This window comes from Pectinophora gossypiella, chromosome 4 (assembly GCF_024362695.1).
Source record: "Pectinophora gossypiella chromosome 4, ilPecGoss1.1, whole genome shotgun sequence".
Lineage (NCBI taxonomy): Eukaryota > Metazoa > Arthropoda > Insecta > Lepidoptera > Gelechiidae > Pectinophora > Pectinophora gossypiella.
Window position 1 is genome coordinate 1,654,989 of NC_065407.1, and position 23,345 is coordinate 1,678,333.

Consider the following 23,345-nt stretch of genomic DNA (forward strand, 5'->3'; position numbering starts at 1 on the left):
TTCCTACCACAGACATATTTTTTTTACTTTTCTTTTGAAAGTTCATAGATTTTTACTTTTTTCTTTTAATCATTGTGCGTTTTTTATACTGGCTGTTAGTGCTCAGCGATATGTAATTTAAATATTATACATATAGGCTTAACTGAATGAATTAATAATATACCACATAAAAACATAAATTCAACGCCACAATAAATTATGAACATTTAAAATATGCAATAACATGTGGATTTATAAGAAGAAAACGGAATTAATACTGTTCTATTATTTCTATTTGCATACTTTTAAAAACGAATAAGCTGGCACCACCGGACATAACCATAGATAAAAATAACAAAAATCTCTGCTTCTCTCCCATTTCTCTCTTGCAAATCTTTCGTCTATGAATAAAACGCCGAAAATCGACCGACCGAAGCGGCGTTCGCGGCATCTTTCATCACGTTTTATTGAATTAAATTGACTATTGTAGTGCAATTTGTGTATGTGCTGTGAACCAGAATATATGATCAATTAAATTAAGTAAGTATTCATTTACACAATACTTTTAGTTCTTCTCATAATGTACTTGTCGGTTTCGCTTCTTGAACAGCTTTTATTTGTGCGCGTTTTATTTATGTGTTGTTTGATGATATAATTAGTATTCTGCGAATGTTTTAGAAATGAGTACGTTGGATATAAATAAAGTTGAAAATGAGGAGGAAAATAAAACACCGGATAAGAAGCAAATTGAAGCCGAGGAGAAAGAGGTGATGTTAAAAGCTGAAGTGGAGACTATGGAGACGCCAGCAGAACTCAAGGCTGACTCCGAGGGGCCCGTGAAAGCTGCTCTGTCGGGAGATGTGACGGAACAGGGCCGTGAAGTCAAACCTAAATTTATACCCATTGGGGCCATCAAGATGCCTGGGTTTTTTACTAAAAACTCTGACAAAGAAAAAGCCAAGGTGGGTATTAACGTTTTATAGCATTTTTGATTGATCTTCAATAATAATTAATATACCTACCATCACTTTAGTAGTATACACAGATACAAAAGATAGAAAACATACCATTTCTTTCTCACACACCTCTCCTTCATAGTAATTATTATTATTTATTATGTACACTATTATCCCAGAGCAGGGAGAGTGCATACTTCATTGCACTTGTGTTTATAATTTTTTTTTATTTTTATAGTAAATTTTAAAGAGTTCACTGATGGTGCAATAATTTTAATTTCCATTTATAATTTACATAGGATGATGAAGGAGCGAATGAGAAAGACGGTGATAATGACAAGGATGAAAGTAAGCCGAAGCGCCATCGTCTTCAGTTCCTGCACACCTGCCCGTTCACACAGTTCATGCATCACCCACAACATGAGAACGGTAAGAACGTAAATTGACTTGCCAACTGTAAAGTCAGTTTTAGCTGGTTGTCTGTCGGAACGCAGACATTGACCAGAGATAATGTAAAATTTATCTTTTTTTTTATTCTTACAAATAACAGGCTAAAGATTCTGGCGCTTTCATATGGAATTATAGAATATTAGCATATTTAACTTTATATTTTAAACATGATTAAATAAAAAAGAATAGGTATTTATTTACAGTAGCCAACATTCTTTTCAATGCGCAGCGAAATCTTCATGTTAAATTAAATGAGTTAACCTGAAAACGAGTTAAAAAAGACTTAGTAGTATAAAATAATAAATATGGGAACTGTATTTAGGTAACAATATTTAAAAAAAGAACAAGAAGATTAGGCATCCACCACACTGAACTAAAACTGAAAACCTAAACCTAAAAACCACCTAGCCAACCCTGTGAAATTTATTACAGGTGAGGATGCCAATGAGAGAAAAAGGGGTCTTATCTTCGACCTGAAGTATCCTAAGATTTTCCAAAGACGTTCAGCCAAAGATGGAGAAGCCACTCTAGCTTCCATGGAGACACTTGAAGATAAGCTTGACACCCCCAACGATGGCATGGAGAATGTTAAATTAGATGCTGGTGTATGTATAATTATTATTAATAATAATAAAACACTTTATTGCACACAAAAATAATAATAAATTATAATTAATATTAATAATATAATTATAATATAATATATATACAAGGAAATAAAAAAAAAAAACAAAAAAAATATATTTATATTATTATAATTACTTATTTACACACAAGGAACATACAGGGTTACCTAAAGCATTGCATGGTGAAAATTAAAAAGAAACCGGGAATTCAAGCAATATTATTTATTTATTTATTTACATTTCGCGACTTTACAGTGCAGAAGCGCCAATGCGCCGTGAAACTTTAAATATAAACAGTATAATAAAAAACATATGAAATGAAGTTTAAACAATATAAAAACATATTTAATTTTCACACATCATTCATCATCTCGCAGAACCTCAGACACTCGCGACACACATACGTCCACTCACTCACAAACAGATCACACTCTGGTGCTGATGCAAGGAGTGCATTAAGCATGTGCACGGCACGGAGGAGTGGCGAGTGTGACACGTTTGTTATCCGAATATAAAATATGCAGGACATGAAAAAGAAAATACTTAAGTAAACTACAACAAAAATGATATTAGTCTTTATTTCAACCATATTTATAAATACATTTTACAAATTGACTGAGTTTCCAAATTTATACTAACTATACTAAGAAATATGATACTAGAGTATCCAATAAACTGTTTCATAACTTGCAGGATGCGGAAGATGGTAAAGTTGCCACAAAACTGCCGTTGAAAGAGAGGATTCGACAAAAGAAATTTATTATAGGTAAGATAATGAATAACAAAATTTCCCAACTTGTGGTATTCTTATGAAGTTTTTTTTAGGTAATTGTTATATGGGCCTTTGTAGCCTGAAGTAAATGATTATTATCACAATTCAGTAGATTTAAGGAAAACGCGCGAGCGCACGCGCCGGAGACATCGCATTTTATAAATCTTTGTATGAAATTGTATGCAACGTCGCGCATCTGTCCGCGCCGGCGCGGCCGACTCCTGCGACGCGCGTTCACATTTAAAGCTATATAATTTTGTTTATGGGGGGATGTGGTCTAATTCCAAACTGAAACACTAAGACCTGGACCAGATTCGTGCATAACAAAAAATAATGGAGAGAAATGGGGGAGGCCTTTACCCGAAGGCACACAGATTGGTTATTGTAGATCGTAGATTAAGGAAAAACTTTTAGAATGTAACTTCTACGTCTGATAAAAGGCTATAAATAAATAAAAATAAAAATGTTTTTACCAGATGACATAGTGGTGTGCTGCATAGTGTTGCTGGTGTTGGTGGCGGTGATCATCGGGATAGTGGTGGGCGCACGAGCAGGCCCGCCGGCTGAGCGGCCGCTGCGGCTCGGCCGGTACATGACCACTATCACCAACTGCGGGCCCGTGGAGGGGTAAGGATACCCTTTTGAACACTACCTACTAGTACCTACATTATTATTATTTTAAGAATGTCTAGAGAACTGTCAGGATCAAAGCAAATGGAATTCTATAGTCTCTGCTTACCCCGGTGGGAAATAGGCGTGAGTTTATGTATGTATGTAAGAATGTCTAGAGCCCTGTGATGAGGTTTTTCTTGCAGCTTCTTTTCCCCGGCCATACAGGTTGTGAGACACTGTAGTACTTTTAAGCTGATGACGCGTTTGTTATCTGAAAATTGACGATTCAAAGTGTAACAATATTACCTACTTAATAAAGATATTTTTGAATTTGAATTAACTTACGTGGCGTGTTTGCGTATCCCGCTAAAACAACTGGTCGGATTCAATTAAAAATTCCTATTTTTATACATTGAAAACTCAATCAACATCTGCAATAGAAATCGTCATGCTATATCTCTTTAGGGTCAGACTAGGAAGATGAATTTGCTCAGATGAAGTTGCGAGGAGTACTAACTTATGTTTCCCCATTTGCAGAATTCGCGATGAAGACGTCTACAAATTCTACAGTATTCCATATGCAGTACCCCCAGTGGGCGAGAAAAGATTCACCTACGCGCAACCACTCACGAACATATCAATGTGCTGGAATGAAACCCTGGAAGCTCATAATCGTGGCCCGCTATGTCTACAATTCCTTGAAAACAGCACCATCACGGGCGAAGAGGACTGTTTAACTCTAGATGTGGTCACTCCTCATGTAAGGTACGACTCGCCGCTACCCGTGGTAGTACTGATCGGCGCCAACACGTTGGCGGGTGGCATAAGCCCGGCACAGCCATCTGCAATGTACGCACGGACAAAAGAAGTCGTCTTTGTGCGCCCCAATTTCAGATTAGGTCTTTTCGGTTTCCTAGCTCTTGATATTTTGGCAAACACGAAGTACCCAGCAACATCTGGAAACTATGCGCTTAGCGATCTCATAGTGGCTCTGCAATGGGTGAAGCATAATATACAACATTTCGGTGGCGATCCGCAGTCTGTCACATTACTCGGTCACAGAGCGGGCGCCACGTTAACAGCCGCTCTCACCACTGTGAAGAAAGCCCAAAAGCTTTATTCGCGTGCCTGGCTTTCCTCACCGAGTGTCGTATTGCCTTCCCAACCGTTTGACGGTTCCTATAGATATTTCGAGCAATTTAAACAGGCTAGTAAGTGTAACGACGCCGATTGTCTTCGTCGTATGTCGTCAACGGAAATTCTTTCGTACATGCCCGACCTCTGGATGACGACCAACATCGGCAGCTTGCCGCTCACCGGCGAGTACAGACACTCGTGGCTCGTGATGGACGGCGACCTGCTCAGGGAGCCCGCCAATGAAAGTTGGATCGCACAGAGGAAAGCCAAGGAAGAAGGCAAAGAAAAACTTTTCAAACCCATGGTTTTGGGAACCACTCAACATTCCGGCCACTCTGATCTTTTGTACAAGAAGCCCCCTCAAATGAAGTGGACTCCCGAAATAGTAGAAAAAGATATAAACGCAAGTGTCATCGGAGATCATCAATTGATCCCCGAAATCTTCGCTCACGTCAATAAAACTTACGAAGGCTTGGTGGAGTTGATCAGTTCAGTGCGTACCCTGTGCCCTCTCCTGAACCTGACGCAGTCGATCCTGAAGGCGCCGATGTACGTGGTGCTGGGCGCGGGCGCGGGCGCGGGCGGCGCCGGCTCGGGCGTGGCGGGCGTGGGCGCCGACGTGGAGGCGCTGCTCGGCACCTTCGACTCGGAGGGCGCGGAGCAGCGCCGCTTCATGGCCGCCATGCAGCAGCTGTTCTACTACTACGTGTGGCACGGCAACCTGCCCGGCCCCGAGACCAACTTGATCGCCGTGGGGCAGGACCTACTCCCCCTTCCGGACCTACCCCTATGCCGCCTCCTTGTCGAGAAAGGTATCGTGCCACAGTATGCACACACTGACTAAAGTTTTGTATGATTGTTTAATGTATGTTAGGCTAAAGAGAATTTGTCAAAGTAATGCTAAGATTAATCAAGTCCCAAAGCCATTGTTGTATAACGCCTGTATTTGATACATATATTTTTATTGTAATTACTTTTTGTGCACGTGTTTGTATTAGTATTATGTGCCACTTGAGTTTCATAGTTGTAGTTTACCTCGCCGAGTAATGATTTATCAACCGACAGCTTCCCATCAACTTTGAATAAAAGCAATTTAGTGTAGTACAAACATAAATCATAAATTAACCTCCATAACCAGCTTTTTTTTATAATTAATCTTGTGATGATATTGACTGATTTTGTAATAGTGCATAGAAACAACAAAAATACTCTTTTAAGACTGATAAAACGATTGTATCTCAAATCAACGACCTAGTGATCTCATGCAGCTCTTTATAAATATTTATTTTTTTAATTAGAATTTAATATGATTTTGTAATGAGTTACCCATGAAATGCTTATGTAGTTGTAAATTAGAGCGATAATATAGTTAAGTACCAAGTTTCATCTATATTTGATATCAATTTGAAGAATTAGCTCAAGATTGCATGATTATTGCCCATTTAAATTGTAAGAACTAATCTGTCGATGTGATTAGGTAAATAAATGTTTAGTTGTAAGTGTTAAGTGTCCATATCTCAATTGTGATTTAGTTCAAAGTCTGATTATTCCAAAGAGTGTTTTTTTGTAATTTTGTAGCTATTTAAATTAGGCTAATGGTCCCGAATTGCGAAGCGCGGTTGCTGCGGACGAATGTTTTTTAATGTCTTGCCAAATGCTTGTTTTCGTAACTACTGCACTAGTAAGGTAGCGTTGCATCATTTTATAAATTGGTCATAATAAATGTAAGACTGAAACAACGTTTATTATTGAAGCTTTCACCATAAAACTTGTACCTACAGGCCATATATATGAACAAAGGATAAAAACTACCTATAGCTCCCATCAGGTGTCGCTACTGTTGAGAGCTTTCTCAAATTTTGACAGTTCACAAACATTGTTTTGGCTATATTTTTATACTTCTCTTTGCCCAGCGTTAACTGCAAAATCTTAGTATTATATTCCCTAAAGATCGAAAAGAAAACTTTTTAATCTAAACTGTCTTTTACCAACTGATGGTTGCTTTTCTTTTCGTGACTCTTACACGACTTATCACGAATTTTAACTAGACAGTATGGAGAACTGCAATATTCAGGAACGCTCAACAGTGCTGCTGCCTACATTTGAGCTTCTAGTTTATTTCTCACATTCTCGTTTTTTTACTTCGTTAAGGTGCCGGGACTTGTGCGTACAGGACCGCGAAAAATGGAAAGAAGAAGGGGAGGCCTTTGCCCAACAGTGCCCAGCAATAGGGTATTTGACAGGGTCAAAGATAAATTATAAAACGCTAATCTAGAAATAGAAGCCAGTCTAAGATGATCAAAAATCAATCTAATTTTACTTTTAGACTTATTTCCGAATTTTATTAATGAATTAAGTAACAATGAGTACGGCGTTTGACAGTTTTAATTAATGACGTCACAGGGCAGTATTTCCATACAAACTCGAAAGAAAACTTTCGTTTTGACAATCGGTAAAAAGTATCTCATTTGACTAGGTTGTCAAGTATTGAATTCAGACTCATAAAACAGAATTCTGTGTTCAATAGGAGTGCAGGCGATTCGATTAAACTTAAACCACAAGCGTTATTCATCACAAGACTTTAATGTGTACACATACACTTGCAATAAATTAAAATACATTTTTGGATAATAAATAAACGAGGCAGCCAGAATAGAAACAAATCATAAACAAAATATTATACATCTAAAACGAAGCTGCGAACGAACATAATTTTTGTCAACATTGTAAAGAGCGAAATATATTACTAATAGTAAATTGAGTACAGGCACAAATTGTAGGCAGTCATTATTGTATCAATAACAACCCTGAGAAGAGGGTTGGTGAGGTTGGTATTCTACCTCACAACCCACACAGCACAGAAGGATATTATTGTATTAGTGATTGCGCTCTCGTAAAGGGGACACAGTCACATGTAAGTTCTCTTTCCCAGTTTTGTAAGACTTGCGCATGAGAGAGGGCGATTTTGGATTCGTTTGTATTTGTTCAGCATCCTTCTTCATTTTGTCCACAATTGACGACTGCTTCGCGAGAGTCATCGTTAACTCCTCATTCTCTTGGCGAAGAAGAGATAATTCGACCACCAGCGACTGTTGATCTTGGATCTGCGTCAAATAAAATAAACACATAAGTATTTATGAATTATAAACACATTCGGATGTGATTTTTGGTATCAATACCTCGCGATAGACACGCTAGTTTCAATACAGATAAATTCTATTTTATATGTATAAAGATAACTTGTTACTTTCCTATTTCCAAAGGCGAAATTATACAAGTCTTTCACCCTCTGATATGTATTTGCGACCACTTTTAATTGGTAATGTATTTTATTAGTTTTAGTAACTTTATAGTCTTATAAGCTGTTGGTGTTCCAAAAATAATAAAATAAATAAAAATTGTGGTCCAAATATTAACCAGGAATTAATAGAATACAATCGACGTTTCGTTGAAAAAATCACATCAAAAATGATACTTTGAATAGGCGTTTTCGTGGTTTTCACTATAAGGTGCTGATATGGAATATAATTAAGTACGAGAAAATATTTTTTTACTAAGTAAATTTTATGAAGTCTTAAGATGTTCGGATGACATAGTGAGGTACGCCGGAAAGCAATGGAGATGTGCACAGGCCCGGAAAGGATGGCGTGAAAGAGAGGAGGCCTATACCCAGCAGTGGGTGGACACAGGCTGAGTAGACAGATAGAAGATGGAAGAGCTCCTAGGTTGGGCACAATCCCCCCTCAGCAATCGCATTCTATGCGTTTAATTCTCCCAATTAGCAGCAAAACTTTAATTATGTTACCACGATAAATCAGACCTGTTGTTGAAGGCGTTGGTTTTCAGTTTCAAGGCGAGCTATCTCGGAGGCAGCTTGCGACAACAGCGCGCGAGACTGTTCAGCGGCCACCGTCGCTTGGCCCGCGTGCTCTGTTGCCAACTCGCACAACATGCGTTTCTTCTCCACCTGAAATAACTTACTCATGAGTACACCATTAAACCCTTCTTATTATTTTCAATTCAATTTAGTATGAGTTATAACATACCTCTTCACGAAGCATTTGAATCTGAGAATTAGATTCTTTCTTTAACAACTCTACATCCTCAATGAGCTCATTTTTGATAGAACCTAATTCACGATACGCCTCCTTTTCCACATTTTGCAAACTTTCTATGAGAGAAACATTGTGCTCCATTATTCGAGTGTGTTCCTTAGCCAATGCTGCTTTCGATTTCAATATGTTAACCAAAGCTTCTTTATACTCATTACATTCCATAAGCGTGTTGTTTAAAGAGTTTTTGTAAGTAGTGAGTTCATCTTCAAGGACTTGTTTGGAATTAGTTAAAGTCTGTACTTTGTTTTCCAAATGTTCCAGCTCATTGTCAGACTCCCTCAATCTCATGGTCAAAACTTGAACAATATCCCTTGTAACAGACAATGACATTTCAAACTTGTTCTTCTCCTTAATGGCTTTATCCACTTCAACAGTTAATTTGTTAATTTCATTCTCGAAATCTATAAGCTTCTTTTTAGATTCTTCCTTAAGTTCTTCAGTTTCTTTAATAAGATTACTTTTTTCAGTCTTCATTACATCAATTTCATTTTTTAAAGCATTGATTTCTTTTTGCAGTTTTGTATTTTGTTCTTCAGTTACATTTAAAGAGTACTTTAAGTCTTTGGTTTCATTTTCGAGGTATTGAAGTTGTTTTTGTTGCTGATTCCAGTGCTCCTGGATCTGTCGGCTCCTTTCTTCAAACTGGATTTCACAAAGCCTCAACTTCTCATGTGTGGCTTCATCAATCTGTTCCAATTTGGCTTTCATTTCTAGATCTTTGGTTGCTAGTTGTTCTTGAAGTTGGTTAACTGCGTCGTTCTTTTCCTTTAATAATTGGTTCTTTAGAGATTCCATCAGAGAATTATATTTAATTTTCACATTTTCTTGATCTGCCTTAGATTTTGTGATGATGACCAATTTTTCATCGTCAAATTTAGTCTTCATGGTTTCAAGCTCAGCCTTGTATTCGCGTCTGATACTTTCATTTGCCTCTAGCGCCAGAGCATGATGCCCCTTAACCATTTCTAGCCTCTGTCTGGTTTCTTCCAGGGAAGTTTCCATGTTAGTTAATTTTTCCTGTAAATCCTTGCATAGACTGTCCCTAATTATAATGATTTCTTCAAGAGATGTTAGCTCTACTTGTTTGCCACTTACTTCCTGCTCAAGCTTTTCACAATGTTGCTCAAGCTCTGATATTTTCAACTGCAAATTGTGTATAGAATTTTCGTCATTATCTCTTACATTGTTGTCATCTAATGATATCTCAGACAGCTGCTTATTAAGATGACCAAATTCGTTGGATTTCAATGACTCTTTCAATTTACTTTGCAAACCTGCAATTTCTGTTTTTAATTCCTCAATTTGCTTATGGTATTCTGCAATGGTGAAGTCTTTATTGCTGTGAAATGATAGAATAAAATAATTTAAGTAATTTTAAAATCAGCACCTAAATATATTTTAATAATGGAAGAGTTCAATAGATCAATCAAATCTGAAATAATATCTATATCACTCACCGTATTTCCACTTCCTGATCTTTTACAATATCACTTTGTGTACAGATTTGATTTTTCTTGTCTTTTGATGGCACCGGTAGAGTTTTCTTCAAGCTGGATGGTGCTTTGGTCGGTATTTTAACAGATCTTGGCTGTGAATATATATGAAACTATATTATTTTACATATATTAAGAATACATACATACATAGAATAAATTAAGAAATCGACAGCCTTATTACTGAGGTAGTAACTTTTTCCAGACAACCTAGGTAGGATATGCTACCTATTTTGTTAATAAAAAAATACAATGAATAATAACTAGATAGGTAAAATTTAAAAATACAAAAAGCACAGAATAACAAATCAAAATATATTACTCACAGTAACAAAAGATTTTACACTTTTATTGGAACTGCACTGAGACTGGGCATCGCTATTGGGTTTGGCAGGCGTTGCTGCTGGCTTCACCCTGGCTTTGGTTGTAGCTGGTGCTGGAGGAACTTTGATTTTAGATTTCTGTGGTTCGCTTTCTGGTTTCTTCGGTCCAATGGTTCCATTAGGGTTATTTTTACCGGGCGCTACGTTACAAAATCAGTTACAATAGTCGTCAAAAGCATATCAAAAGGAAACAGATATTACCTACTTGGTAGGAAGTAACAATGCGATTTCATACAAGAAATAGGATTAGAATAAAATAATTACCATAAGTGCGCAATTAACGATTAATTTCGAAATTAACGTAAACGAATTGAACTTACCGACAACTTCAAACCTCTTTGCTTTGGAAAACATAATAATAAATTGAATAAGTTAAATAACAGAAGTAATTTTGATATAAATCTTGATCAAAAACTATATAACAATCTTTAACGTCCGTTTACGTCGATAGCGCGCGAAAATAATGATGGAGATGAATAATTGCGATTGTTGTTGATTTTAACAAAAGAAAACCGTTGAATTGACGTTCCGTTCTACGCTACTGCCAGACTGACCCCTCAATTTGTGCAATGTTGAAAACAAGAGAGAAAGAAATAAAAAATTGTACGGGTGGGAGCGAAATAGCTAGAGTACGCTCCAAATCAGTTAATATTCTGTCGAATGATTTTTCAATAAAATATATTTTCTTTTTTAGTTATAAGATTAAAATTATAAAATGGATAAAAATAATTTTATTTTGTGATTTAATTGCATAACAAATAAAGATGGAAAACTTAAATATGAACAAACTAAAAATTGAAATGTAGAGATGACTGGACTACAAAACAAATCCGTACAATAGGGCAAAAAGTAGAAACTATAGTCAATTGTTTTTTATTATTTATTTTAGGAATGCCTAAATACAAAATCTCTTAAAACTACATAGATGGGGGTGGAGGTGGTACAGGAAGAAGGGGTGGGGGTGGTGGTACTCCCATCATGGGCGCACCTGGTGGAGGCGGCAGTCGCATCCCATGGTTCTCCCACATCTTCGGTGGAGGAGGCATACGTAGCTGCTCCATTTTAAATGCAAATTGAAGGAAGAATTGCTTCGTGTCCTTGTTCCAGTGAGTCCAGAATTTGGAATCATGTTTCTCCACTTCCCTGCTGGGGACTTTGAAGGCAATTGTCTCGTAAGGCTCAGCTGCAAAGAGCAGGTACTGCCATCTGCGGTCTGGAGGCTCGATTTTCTGCTCATAGGCCGACATGAAGCGGTGTCTCGGAGTTACAGATTCAGCAATTTCTAAAAAAATATTATTTCATTACAAATATATATTTTATAAAGTTTGGAAATATTGCGCAAATACACTGTTTAGTAAAGTTTAAATAAATATGTATCCTCGTAAGCCCTGGGGTCCTCTGAGAAGGACCAAATAATTGTAGTCATAAAGGCCGAAGGTTTTGAAATAGTTTGTTCTAATAATCAACGAAGGTACTTTTAAAAGGACCAAAACTTTGCCTGTCAATTTAATTCAAACCTTTGCGCCGATTGAGAAAAAAAGTATTTTGTCTATGAACTAGTTCATTCAATTTCGTGAATAGGTGGCTTTAATAAAAAAGAAATATGTATCACTTGTCGTAATTTGTCATTTTATTGGTAAAGATGGCGCGCACACGGCGACGAGGTAAAAAAAAAATCAAGTTAATAATCGAATTTCGTAGTTTTTCATACACATTATTTTCAGAAATCGCAGGTAAGATAATAATCAACAACATGACATAGTTATTTTATCAATTTTGTATCTATATCGTTAGCAATATGAAAGCAAACTTTTTTAGTCCTTTGCAAGGGACTTTAGGTGTCATGTCCGGATATTTTTCAAAAAGTTTTTTAAATTGTTATATGTGATTAAATCATACCGATATAGACTGACTTGCTTACGTGATGTTATGATTAAAAAAAACTACCGTCTTCATTTTATTTCCTTTTTCCTTCTAATGATGATCTAAACTGACACCATGAATTATTTTTTTTCCTAATAATATAAACCTAATGTACTTCCAGAGGGACTAATCACAAACTACATCATAAAAACTAAAACTCGTTACTTATTTTATATTTAAATATGTAAGTATATACACATATTTATGACGTACAAATAGGTATGTATGTTAATGAAAAAATACATAACCCTTTATAATAATAATATTTTTCAAATTTTACTAAAAGTAGTGACTCAAACCGGGAGTCCTTCTGGAAGAACTAAAAAAAAAACGTAATTTTTTCAAAAATGTCTTCTATTCATCCTTACATAGGTCTCCACTTAATTTGAACCCGATCGGATAACTCTAACACTTTAAAATTTGTACCTGAAGTGCTCGGCCTTTACGACTACAAAAATTTGGTCCTTTTCAAGGTACCACCGTCGTTTATTACTTCGAAATCGTAATTATGCTTCGGCGTTACGAGGGTATATAAGAAATGAAAATAATAAAAAATATTTCTTTACTACCTGGGTAGTCTACTTGGAAAAGCAAGCTTTGTTGTCCATTTTCTGGGTCTTTCTGTTTAGTAACCCTGTAGCCAGGTCTTCCGATCTTCACAAACTTCTTTGGCTCTATTCTTGGCTTTTCGGGAGCTAATTGCTGAGGAGCCTCTTTGGCTTCCTTTGCAGCCCTCCTGGCCAAGTTTGCTTGATGCTTTTTGCCTTGAGTATGGGCTAAATAACTTCCTTCGTTATTATGAAGAGTTAAACATAGTTTGCATTCGTAAGACCCTGTAAAAAAGAAAGTGTCATTACTATGGTGCAAAATGTGAAAGGTTGAAAGTAACCTTTTAGGTTATTATTTACTAACTATTTTGGATGGCAAAACAGAATGGGATGGACATAGGAAACTTACCTAAATGATTTTTCATAAAATAGGGATCTTTATTTAGATCAATAGTCTCAAGTGCGAGTTGTCGGAGCCGCTCCCGTCGATCTCTGTTGCTCTCTGACCATGATGCTACGCCGCCACCCCCGGTTTTGCCGCCGGGGCGGTTTTGGAAATCCATGTTATTTTATTACAAGTCTTCTTATTTTAAATATACTTAAAAGTATAAAATCCTATTATAAATGAAAATTTCCACGCCACCTACAAACAACGAACGAAATAAACAAAATTACATTGACATATTGACTTTTTTTTCTATTGTCTATGAGTTGCAAATAGAGCTGTTCCTCGATTTTTGTCATCTCATCATATTTTGTTGCAAGCCGCAGACAGAAAAATGTACATGACGGTTTTTGTTTCAAACAAATCAAATAAAATTATTATAAGAAAATACAAAGACCAAAAGCATCATTTCGTCTGATCGTTTTTCGCGATTCTCACTCGATTCCGATCTTTTATTGCTTAGAAACTGGTCGTAGTTAGAGAGCCCCACTCTATTAAAAATCACAAACGTCACTGTCATCTGTCAAAATATCTCTTTTCTCTTGTCAAGTTCGCGGCAGGTATATTTTTGTTAATTTCATCAATTTTTATCGTGAAAATCCTAATATTTTAAATCAATCTTGTAAAACCCTATGAATAAATGAAGTCTTCTTAGTCGTGCTGTGATGTTATTTCGCTGTTCAGTATTTAAATCACATGAAACTAATCTAACCTAAGTGTCTCAAATTCACCCTTGTTTTTAGGTAGAACTTCAAGATGTTGATGCCCAAACAGAATCGTGTTGCTATCTATGAATACCTCTTCAAAGAGGGTGTCATGATAGCCAAAAAGGACTATCATGCACCAAAGCACCCTGACCTGGAGAAGATTCCTAACCTCCAAGTTATTAAGGCTATGCAGTCTCTGAAATCCAGAGGTTATGTGAAGGAACAGTTCGCGTGGAGGCACTTTTACTGGTATGTACTGTGTTTCTATAAGAAAATAATGATTTGTGCCTTTAAAAACAAACCACCAACAACTTGTAAATTCGTTTTAAAAGTAAATTAAACTTCGATTGTTGAAATGTTGACAGCAACACATGTAATACAATGGCTAATCTAATGAGTATTATACTTTTGGTTATGCTTGACTAGGTAGTGTAGATAAGTGATCTAAAATGTGATCATACAGGTACCTGACCAATGAAGGTATTGAATACCTGCGCATCTTCCTGCACCTGCCACCTGAAATTGTACCCGCTACCCTGAAGCGGTCTGTCCGCCCCGAGACCGTTCGCCGCGGCGCTGTGGGCAGGCCCGAAGGCCCCGCGCGGGCCGCCGAGGACCGCTCCGCGTACCGTCGCGCGCCCACTGGCCCCCCCGGCGCTGGCACACACGACAAGAAGGCTGATGTTGGTCCTGGCTCAGCTGATGTAGAATTCGTAAGTATTCACCATCCTTTTTCATCAAAGCGCTTTGCTGCACTACTGGGCAGAGGTCTCCCCTTATCAACTGGATTGAACTAGGTATGGTGTTTTTGTAATAGGTATGTTCTCAAACTTCAGGTCATATACTTAATAAAAAAAAAAGGAATGACTTGCCTTAAGTATTATAATTTTGTTATTGAATGATATTTAAATAATGAGATTCAAACATATTATTTCTAATATTTTTGGATGGTTGTTTCTTTAAGTTAGTATTTAGTTTGTAACATTGTGTTTTTGCAAATTTTAATCAGATGTTAAGTTCTGAAAATCTGTGTTGTTAGATAAGTGATTTGTCTGCCCTTCAAATTATAGTAGTTTAATTAGAAGCAGATTATTAAATTGTCTTTGTGTATCTTTGTTACAGAGAGGAGGTTTTGGACGTGGCAGGCCTGCACCTTAAGACTAAGTTTAATAAAAATCGTCTAAGCTATATCCTCTTTTATTTCTACACAGCTTACATCCCCTATTAAGCATAAACTATGAACTTCCATCCATGCAATTGGAGGTATAGTAAGAATTTAAACTCTTCTTTATGTACCAATAAATGTGAGTAATTATATTCTATTTATAGGAATAACTATTAGAAATTAAACAGTATTTCTTCAAAAATTAGGCCTCCATATATAATGTTACAAGACTCATTTCATCCGTGCTAAAATAAAACAATCATTAACAATAGCAATAATTTATTCATATAATATTTTCTAGACAGTTACTGCTAATCATGTGATTATCTGCATTGAATTTCATGATGTTCTATTCAAAAGGGTTTGATCACAAGTAGTAAAAAAAAACTAATTTCATTGATTGAAATGATAGCTATTTATATTTACATGTCGTGTTGGACTTTCGGTGGGTCAGGAGTGGGAAACTCGCCGACGCGGTCCATATAGTACTGATGAGCTCTGAACGGCTTCAGCTCCCACGGCACCTGATCTTCCATGTTGGTCAGCGTCACACCGAGATCCTCCAGTGTCGGTAAACCCGACTCAGGCCTGTCGGTTGTGGATTCCTGTAATTTATGGACAAACATGATTGGCCTCGATTCCTGCAGACACCATCTAATTTTAAGTTATATCTATAATTTTCTTATTCATCGAAAAGGAAAGGGACGGATGATTGACAGCTGTTAATTTTAAAATAAATTAATAATGCGGACAAATAAAACGGGTATCTCGCTGGTATGCAAACCGTTTGACGTGTACTGTCACCTGAATTCTATCGGGTTATTGGCCAATGTAAAATTTTTAGAGGGTTGTTTCATATTTATGACGTGTATTCCATAAATTTTCTTCCTGTCGATTACCCGTCCCTTTCCTTTCCGGCGGATAAGAAAATGACAAGTATAACTTAAAATTAGATGTCTACAGGAATTAGCACCCATGTTTATTTAAAATATATTAGTTACATCAAAACACGTAATTAGAGCAAAGGTTCAGTCTAATATGCTCCGTTTTATCGTCTCCCGACCGAATATGCCAATCACGCTCGCAGCGTTACCCCTTTAGATGGCGAGGGAAATATGCTGCGCTATGTGATGCTCGGACCGGAAGTCGTCAAAATCCTTAGTTGGGAAAGGGTGCTGCAAAATGGAGGAGGTCTATACCCAGCAGTGGGGTGATGCAGGCTGATTGATGATGACGATGATATCATTAGATACACACAGTTGGCTCGGACATTATAGACGGCGAATCCCAGTGGGCACATATCACAAAAATCACTTTGTGATCCTAGTTTGGTTAGGACATTACCTGATTGTCCGAAAGGAAGACGACCCGTGCTTCGGAAGACACGTTAAGCCGTTGGTCCTGGTTGCTACTTAGTGATGTAAGTAAGTACTCGTTATATGGGTCATGAGTGGCCTTTGGTGGCTTTGGTTGATGAGGTTGGTAATCCACCTCGCGACGCACACGATAGAAAAGAAGCGGGCAATAGGCGTGTTGACTTATGTTTTTCATACCTTTTCAATAGCTTCCCAGTGTACACCGCCCCAGGGGTAGGCTGGGGAGATCATGTTGATGAAGGCAAGCTTGAAGGGGAACACGGGGTCCCACTTCATGTCGTAACGGTAGTAACCCCATTTCTCGTCTCTGCGCATCAACTTGAAGAACCAGTCTACAAGATCCGCTAACAGGTATCTCTTCGGCCTGTCGACGAAAAATACAGTGAAGGTAGGGGTCATTTTCCTATAATAATAATAATAAATTAATTTATTCCAGATTACCATATCCCGGCCTCTGTGGTCCAGTGCTTGAGCGTTGGACTCACGATCCGGAGGCCCCGGGTTCGAATCACAGTGGGGACATATCACAAAAATCACTTTGTGATCCCTAGTTTGGTTAGGACATTACAGGCTGATCACCTGATTGTCCGAAAGTAAGATGATCCGTGCTTTAGAAGGCACGTTAAGCCGTTGGTCCCGGTTACTATTTACTGACGTAAGTGAGTAATCGTTACATGAGCCATGTCAGGGGTCTTTGGCGGCTCAATCATAATGATGATGAGGCTGGTATTCCACCTCAAAACCTACATGATAAGAAGAAGAAGACCATATCCCTATCCAATAAATTAAAGTACATTAATTGATACCATTAACATAAATTAGGTCAGTTTCAGAATACTTAAATGCCTAGTTGAACGTGACGAAGTTACGTATGTTTCTGATTATGAGTTTTGATTAACATGAAAAATTATGATTATCATTATTAAAAAAAATATATCCCAAATGGGGTGAGGAGGCTATGCTTTTGTCCTTTTCTGATACTCAGAACCGTCATTTGCTAGAAAAGAGCGCGACCGCACGCGGCAGTATCGACAAGACGATAGCGTGGGTCAGCACTCACTGTATGTTTGCCACGGATGGCATTAACTACTTAACCAGACGTGATAAAAATGGGAACACATTTACCGGATGGCCTGTTGAAAAGGGCCGAACTTCCCGATAGCCTGTTGATAAGTGTCGTACTTACTCGATACCCCGTTGAAGTGTCGTACTTACTCGATTGCCCCTTGAAATGTGTTGTATTTGCTCGATAGCTCGTTGAAAAGTGTCGTATTTGCTTGATAGCTCGTTGAAAAGTGTCGTGTTTACCCGATAGCCCGTTGAAAAGTGTTGTACTTATCCGGTAGCCCGTTGAAGTGTTGTATTTATCTGGTAGCCCGTTGCAAAGTGTTGTATTTACCCGGTAGCCCGTTGAAAAGTTTAGTATTTACTCAATAGCCCACTGAAAAGTGTTGCGCTTACCCGATAGCCCGTTGAAAAGTGTTGCATTTACCCGATAGCCCGTTGAAAAGTGTTGTATGGTAGCCCGTTGAAAAGTGTTGTATCTACTCAATAGCCCGCTGAAAAGTGTCGTGCTTACCCGGTAGCCCATTGAAGTGTTACATTTACCCGGTAGACCGTTGAAAAGTGTTGTATTTACCCGGTAGCCTGTTGAAAGTGTCGCACTTACCCGATGGCTTGGTAAGTTTGGCAGCGGGTGTCAACGTCACGGATGGCGTTGATGATACCCTGCGCCACGTCCGACACGAACACAGGCTGCTTGATGGTCTCCAGCCCGTTCTTGTACAGCGGCAGGTACTCGCTGTTGATGCGCCAGCGGGAGGCGAACGTCCTGACATAAGAAATCAACATTATTTATGTTATCATGCACTAATCTCAGAAGATTTCTCCAAACACGACCGAGAGGTCATAGTAGAAGAGAACAAAGTATTTTCAAGTGACTTATCGTAATTAAAGCACATAATAACGGGTTCTTACCGCGTTTAAATGGGGATGACTTATCGTAGGTTTGCTTCCGATGGCATTAGCTACTCGGTTGGACAAACAGGAGGTGTAAAATTTAAGACCAGACCAGACCCTCGACTCATGGATTTATTTTTGAGATTACAACTGGTCGGTATAGGGGTCGCCGATATTCTTCGGTACCGGGTTTGGGTTATTTGAATGGATAATGAGAGAGTCTATAATATTACACACGGTGCTACTCGCCAGTTCTGTTACTTGCTGAACTTGGCTTGACACGCTCCCGTGTATCTAGATCACGTAGATAATGTTCCCATTAGCGTTTATATATGTACGTTGACACTACATGTTTAGATGAACGCGAAAACTTTCGTGCTTGATTATTTGTTACAAATTCGTATCACATAAACCTTATAGCTCTGCGAAATCCGTAATATCCCTGACCAGAGAATGCGTGTTTTACATCGTAGTCTCGCCGGTTCAAATCCCGACTCAGCTCTAAACAACTGAATTCGACATTGAGTTTGAATTCCAAACGGCCTCCGTTGTCCAGTGGTTGAGCGCTCTGCTCACAATCCGGAGGTCCCGTGTTCGAATCCCGGTCTAGTAACCGGGACCAACTGCTTAACGTGCCTTCCGAAGCACGAATCATCTTATTTTTTGGATTATCAGGTGATCAGCCTGTAATGTCCTAACCAAACTAGGGATCACAAAGTGGTTAGTCGCCGCCGGGATTCGAACCCGGGACCTCCGGATCGTGAGGAGTACGCTCAACCACTGGTCAACGGAGGCCGTTTGGAATTCATACTATAAGTCGAATTCAGTTGTTTAGAGCCCGAGCCGTCAGTATGTTGTGGTTACATGAGTCATGTCAGGGGCCTTTGGCGGCTCAATTACAACCCTGACACCAAGGTTGATGAGGTTGGTACTCCACATCACAACCCACACGATAGAAGAAGAGTTTGAATTCATGTTTAGATGATATATAATTGATATCACGTGGTTTCCAGGTCTTGTGCGCGATTAACGGGTATCGGCTCTTGCCCTATTACACCGGACTTAAACATAGCTGGCGAGGAGTGGCTGTATCATATTCGTGCGCGACCGCAAGGCAAGGCAAGGTGCGAGGGTTTGGGTGCCATTGGGAGACTGTTTATACAAACCTCAAAAATCTGTCTTCAGAGCCGTAGATGTCAGAAGCACGGAAGACTGTGGCCGTAGGGAACTCCTCCCTTATGGCCTGTTCTCCCATCCACTTGCTGATTTTGTACTTGGACGGTTGCTTCATCACCAATGGCTTCGGATTTTCCTCTTGGTTCAAGTAAGACACGTGGATGAAGCGCTCCACTCCCATTTCACGGCAAATTCTGACAAATGTAAATTATGGGTTTTAATGCGGGCCTGTGCGGTGGCAGCGCAGTTTAACGGAGGCTCTGAGGTAAATTTATTTTTGCCTCAGAAGCCAATATCTCACATGGCCGGCAAATTGAGCACAAAAATGATCAGTTGCGCGCGAACCTCGGCTCAGGACATCGTCATCTGAGAGGATTATACCTATTTTAAACAATTCATCATATTTAGTGGGCCGATAGCGTGCGAACAACCGCCGTGGCCCAGTTGGAAAAACGCTTGACTCTCACCGTAAGATCATAGGTTCGAATCCAGCACGGGCCTAAATCTATGATTATCGAAATCGTTTTTCGAATTCATGTTCGGATTATAAATTATTATCACGTGCTCAGTGAAGGAAAAACATCGTGAGGAAACCCAGGTACAAGAGAAATGCGTTTCGAAGGTATGTGACCTAACCTGTATTGGTCTGGGTTTCCCTTCGCGGGTTGGAAGGTCCGTCAGTCGCTTCTGTATAAACCGGACATGTCAAATCTTCAGGTTAGGTAAGCGGACTATGTAAAAACGGGATAACGGTAGGGCCGTTAGCCACAAGCGCTGAATGAGGGTATTCGTCGACCACGCCGGCGAGGTCGGTATCACAGTCTTAGCGCAGTTCACCGTGGGTCATTGACATTTACACGAAAAACCATGGAATCTAAAAATGGATGTGTATAAATATGTTTATATTATAGTTTCTAAGACAAATATAGAAACTACTACAACAACATACTATATTACAATATTAAGTGTTTTTTATATATCAAATTTTTGTCGAAGCTTCTGTCGAAGCCTCTCATGGTGGTTATGCCAGCCTCATAGTTTAAAGGGAAAGTATGTATGTAATCAGAATCAGAATCATTTATTCAACGTAATTATCATGGATAAACTTGTTGAAGGTAATTTTGTATGTTGCATCAAATATGCCAACTGAACATGACAATAAATGTGTGTATGTTCGTAAATAATATCTCTCCTTCTGAGTAACTGTGAAAGACATACTTACAATACAAGGAACAAAAATAAAATTGCTATTCAAAATTCTACACTAAGTAAATTAAATTCATCTTTTTTGGGGTTATGTATACATTTTTACAATAAAATACCAGGCAGTATACCAGGCACAAGTGAAGTGATAAGCACGCATCAGCACAAAGTGCTGCCTGTGCTTCCAATAATAATAATAATAATAATCAAAAGTCCGGGCCTCCATAGGCCCGAGATATGAAAAAAAGACATACAATAATAATAGTATTTTGAATTTGTCAGAAAATAAATTTAAAATTTATGTGAAGCTTACTTTAGGTAAAAAAGCTTATTATAAGACTAATGATTATCTAAATGATAAAAATGCCTGGTATTAAACGTGTTCCTGCCAAATAATTGAATAACTTAAGATGTGTTAGTAGATGCAAAAATGTTAAATTGACCTTCAACAAGTATATCTGTGATAATTATGTTGAATAAATGATTCTGATTCAAATGAAGGTTATGTTTAATATCCATTATGTCTTACCTTGCAAGACAGCGTGGCCCAAATACATGGACATCCATGTAATTGAAGTTCTTAGTTTCATAGTCCCGGCCGACCAAGTTGATAACTACGTTAGAGTAGCGGACAGCCTTAGCAATAGACTCTTCATCACGGATGTCATACGGAGTGAACAGCACCTGGCCTAAATCTCCACACACTTTTAATCTCTGAGCATCATAGAAGTCACTTCTGTAAGGGATGATCATCTGAAATATTTACAACTACGTCACATAACATACACAAACAGTATACATATCAATCAAGCGGAGTGGGTCACATAAATAAAATAAATATAATTCATTTTAACATGATACAGTTCATAATTTCGAAACACAAGATATGTCTTCCTAGTCCACTCATTGACTGTTCTGAATGATGTATATTTATTCCAGATACAAAAGATACTATAAAGGTAATGCATAAGAAAGTTCCTTTTTTGTCACTGAGTTACATTTTACACTTGTAAAATTTGTTGTAGTGACTAATTGTATTTAATTTACTTACTTTAAATAAATAAACCTAGTTAGAGAGGTTTTTACACTATATTTTTTTTCCAATATCAGTTTATATTTTGTACTTTTTATAGTAAGTACAAGATAAGTCTTTATTCCAAACACAACATCAACAATTATTTACCAGGCTGGCAGAAAATCGAGATCACAACAATCCTTCCTATGGTGAGACTTATATGAGTTTTGATGGGCCTCTATTCTTAACTTATATGATCATGAATAATATGTATACTTTAGTACCATGTCACATTAACTGTTTATGGCAAATGAACTGTAAGTCTCACTAAATTGTTAATATGTTAATGCAACAGGGTTCTAAGGGTAAAGGACATTGCTCGTGATTTATGTGTGACTGTGACTTAATTCATACCTGAGTACCGATCTTTCCCAGCTTGTTGCACACATAGCGGCCTAAGAACCCGGTGGCACCAAACACAGTACAAACAATACCATTGAAACTGCAGCGACCGCCAGTACCTCGCTTGTATGAAGCCAGGTTATAAGCATTGTCACTGTATGCAGCTGACTTGATGTACAACACGCTCATCGACCCATTTTTAGCTACAAAAAAGACATATGCACGTTTTATCGCTAAATAAATACAAACATTTAAAATAATACCTAAAAACAACCTTTATTTTGATGGAAATTATGTAAGAGTTGACATGGTATTGTAAAGTGATTTGCCGACAAAAATGTATACTTACTCAATAATTTAGCCGCAGCGTGGCCTGATAGAGCTACTGCAGCCATTTTTCAGGCCAAAATATTACGAAATTTAAGTTAAAATATTGATTTACTAAGACTATTTACGAAAGAAATACATTTGCACGACAGCTGTCAAGTTCAAAATCTTATCAATGTGTTTTAGTTTACATGTTAGTAGTGCACAGTGATTGAAAATAACATACGCATTGTGAATACCGCCTTCTCTTTCTTTAACAATAAACTGTCTTAAAATCATGCAATAGTTTCTCAAGCAGGTTCGATAGTGATGTACGAAATAAAATATTAGCAATAACAAATACTCGATTAACTTTATTAGTTCTTTAAAAAGATTCAGATACAAATTGTACTTATTAATTTATGACTGAATGTGGGACTATCTGGGCTACGTTCCCCAAAAACAATATAGATGGTGTTGTACAGATGTAATGTAATAAATACCTATTTTGTCATTGCTTGGTATAAATTATAATTATTCAAAAATATAATGTCATGGCAGATGCATAAATAAAAATAATTGTTGCTTGATATTTGG

At 37.8% G+C, this 23,345-nt stretch overlaps 5 protein-coding genes across 5 annotated transcripts; 2 read left to right on the plus strand and 3 right to left on the minus strand.

The window, feature by feature from the left end:
• Positions 1 to 379: 379 nt before the first annotated feature.
• On the plus strand, positions 380 to 6,265 carry LOC126366228 (neurotactin). Its single transcript, XM_050009270.1, has 7 exons — positions 380 to 519; positions 658 to 941; positions 1,235 to 1,364; positions 1,818 to 1,990; positions 2,705 to 2,777; positions 3,260 to 3,410; positions 3,933 to 6,265. Exons 2-7 carry the CDS (start codon positions 660 to 662, stop codon positions 5,374 to 5,376), a joined length of 2,253 nt encoding a protein of 750 aa, XP_049865227.1. The 5' UTR covers positions 380 to 519; positions 658 to 659; the 3' UTR covers positions 5,377 to 6,265.
• An 831-nt stretch (positions 6,266 to 7,096) lies between these two features.
• LOC126366231 (uncharacterized) lies at positions 7,097 to 11,048 on the minus strand. The gene is made up of 6 exons (XM_050009279.1): positions 10,844 to 11,048; positions 10,467 to 10,663; positions 10,105 to 10,235; positions 8,579 to 9,986; positions 8,353 to 8,499; positions 7,097 to 7,636 (listed from the first exon to the last, which is right to left on the minus strand). Exons 1-6 carry the CDS (start codon positions 10,875 to 10,877, stop codon positions 7,409 to 7,411), a joined length of 2,145 nt encoding a protein of 714 aa, XP_049865236.1. The 5' UTR covers positions 10,878 to 11,048; the 3' UTR covers positions 7,097 to 7,408.
• A 339-nt stretch (positions 11,049 to 11,387) lies between these two features.
• Positions 11,388 to 13,665, minus strand: LOC126366329 (splicing factor 3A subunit 2). Its single transcript, XM_050009443.1, has 3 exons — positions 13,404 to 13,665; positions 13,016 to 13,279; positions 11,388 to 11,805 (listed from the first exon to the last, which is right to left on the minus strand). The coding sequence occupies exons 1-3, from the start codon at positions 13,555 to 13,557 to the stop codon at positions 11,441 to 11,443; spliced, it is 783 nt and encodes a 260-aa protein (XP_049865400.1). The 5' UTR covers positions 13,558 to 13,665; the 3' UTR covers positions 11,388 to 11,440.
• A 263-nt stretch (positions 13,666 to 13,928) lies between these two features.
• LOC126366342 (40S ribosomal protein S10) lies at positions 13,929 to 15,334 on the plus strand. The gene is made up of 4 exons (XM_050009463.1): positions 13,929 to 13,999; positions 14,183 to 14,395; positions 14,610 to 14,859; positions 15,269 to 15,334. Exons 2-4 carry the CDS (start codon positions 14,196 to 14,198, stop codon positions 15,302 to 15,304), a joined length of 486 nt encoding a protein of 161 aa, XP_049865420.1. The 5' UTR covers positions 13,929 to 13,999; positions 14,183 to 14,195; the 3' UTR covers positions 15,305 to 15,334.
• A 239-nt stretch (positions 15,335 to 15,573) lies between these two features.
• LOC126366288 (NADH dehydrogenase [ubiquinone] 1 alpha subcomplex subunit 9, mitochondrial) lies at positions 15,574 to 22,951 on the minus strand. Its single transcript, XM_050009371.1, has 7 exons — positions 22,792 to 22,951; positions 22,455 to 22,645; positions 21,555 to 21,778; positions 19,813 to 20,016; positions 18,357 to 18,518; positions 16,865 to 17,051; positions 15,574 to 15,916 (listed from the first exon to the last, which is right to left on the minus strand). The coding sequence occupies exons 1-7, from the start codon at positions 22,835 to 22,837 to the stop codon at positions 15,734 to 15,736; spliced, it is 1,197 nt and encodes a 398-aa protein (XP_049865328.1). The 5' UTR covers positions 22,838 to 22,951; the 3' UTR covers positions 15,574 to 15,733.
• Between the last annotated feature and the right edge of the window lie 394 nt (positions 22,952 to 23,345).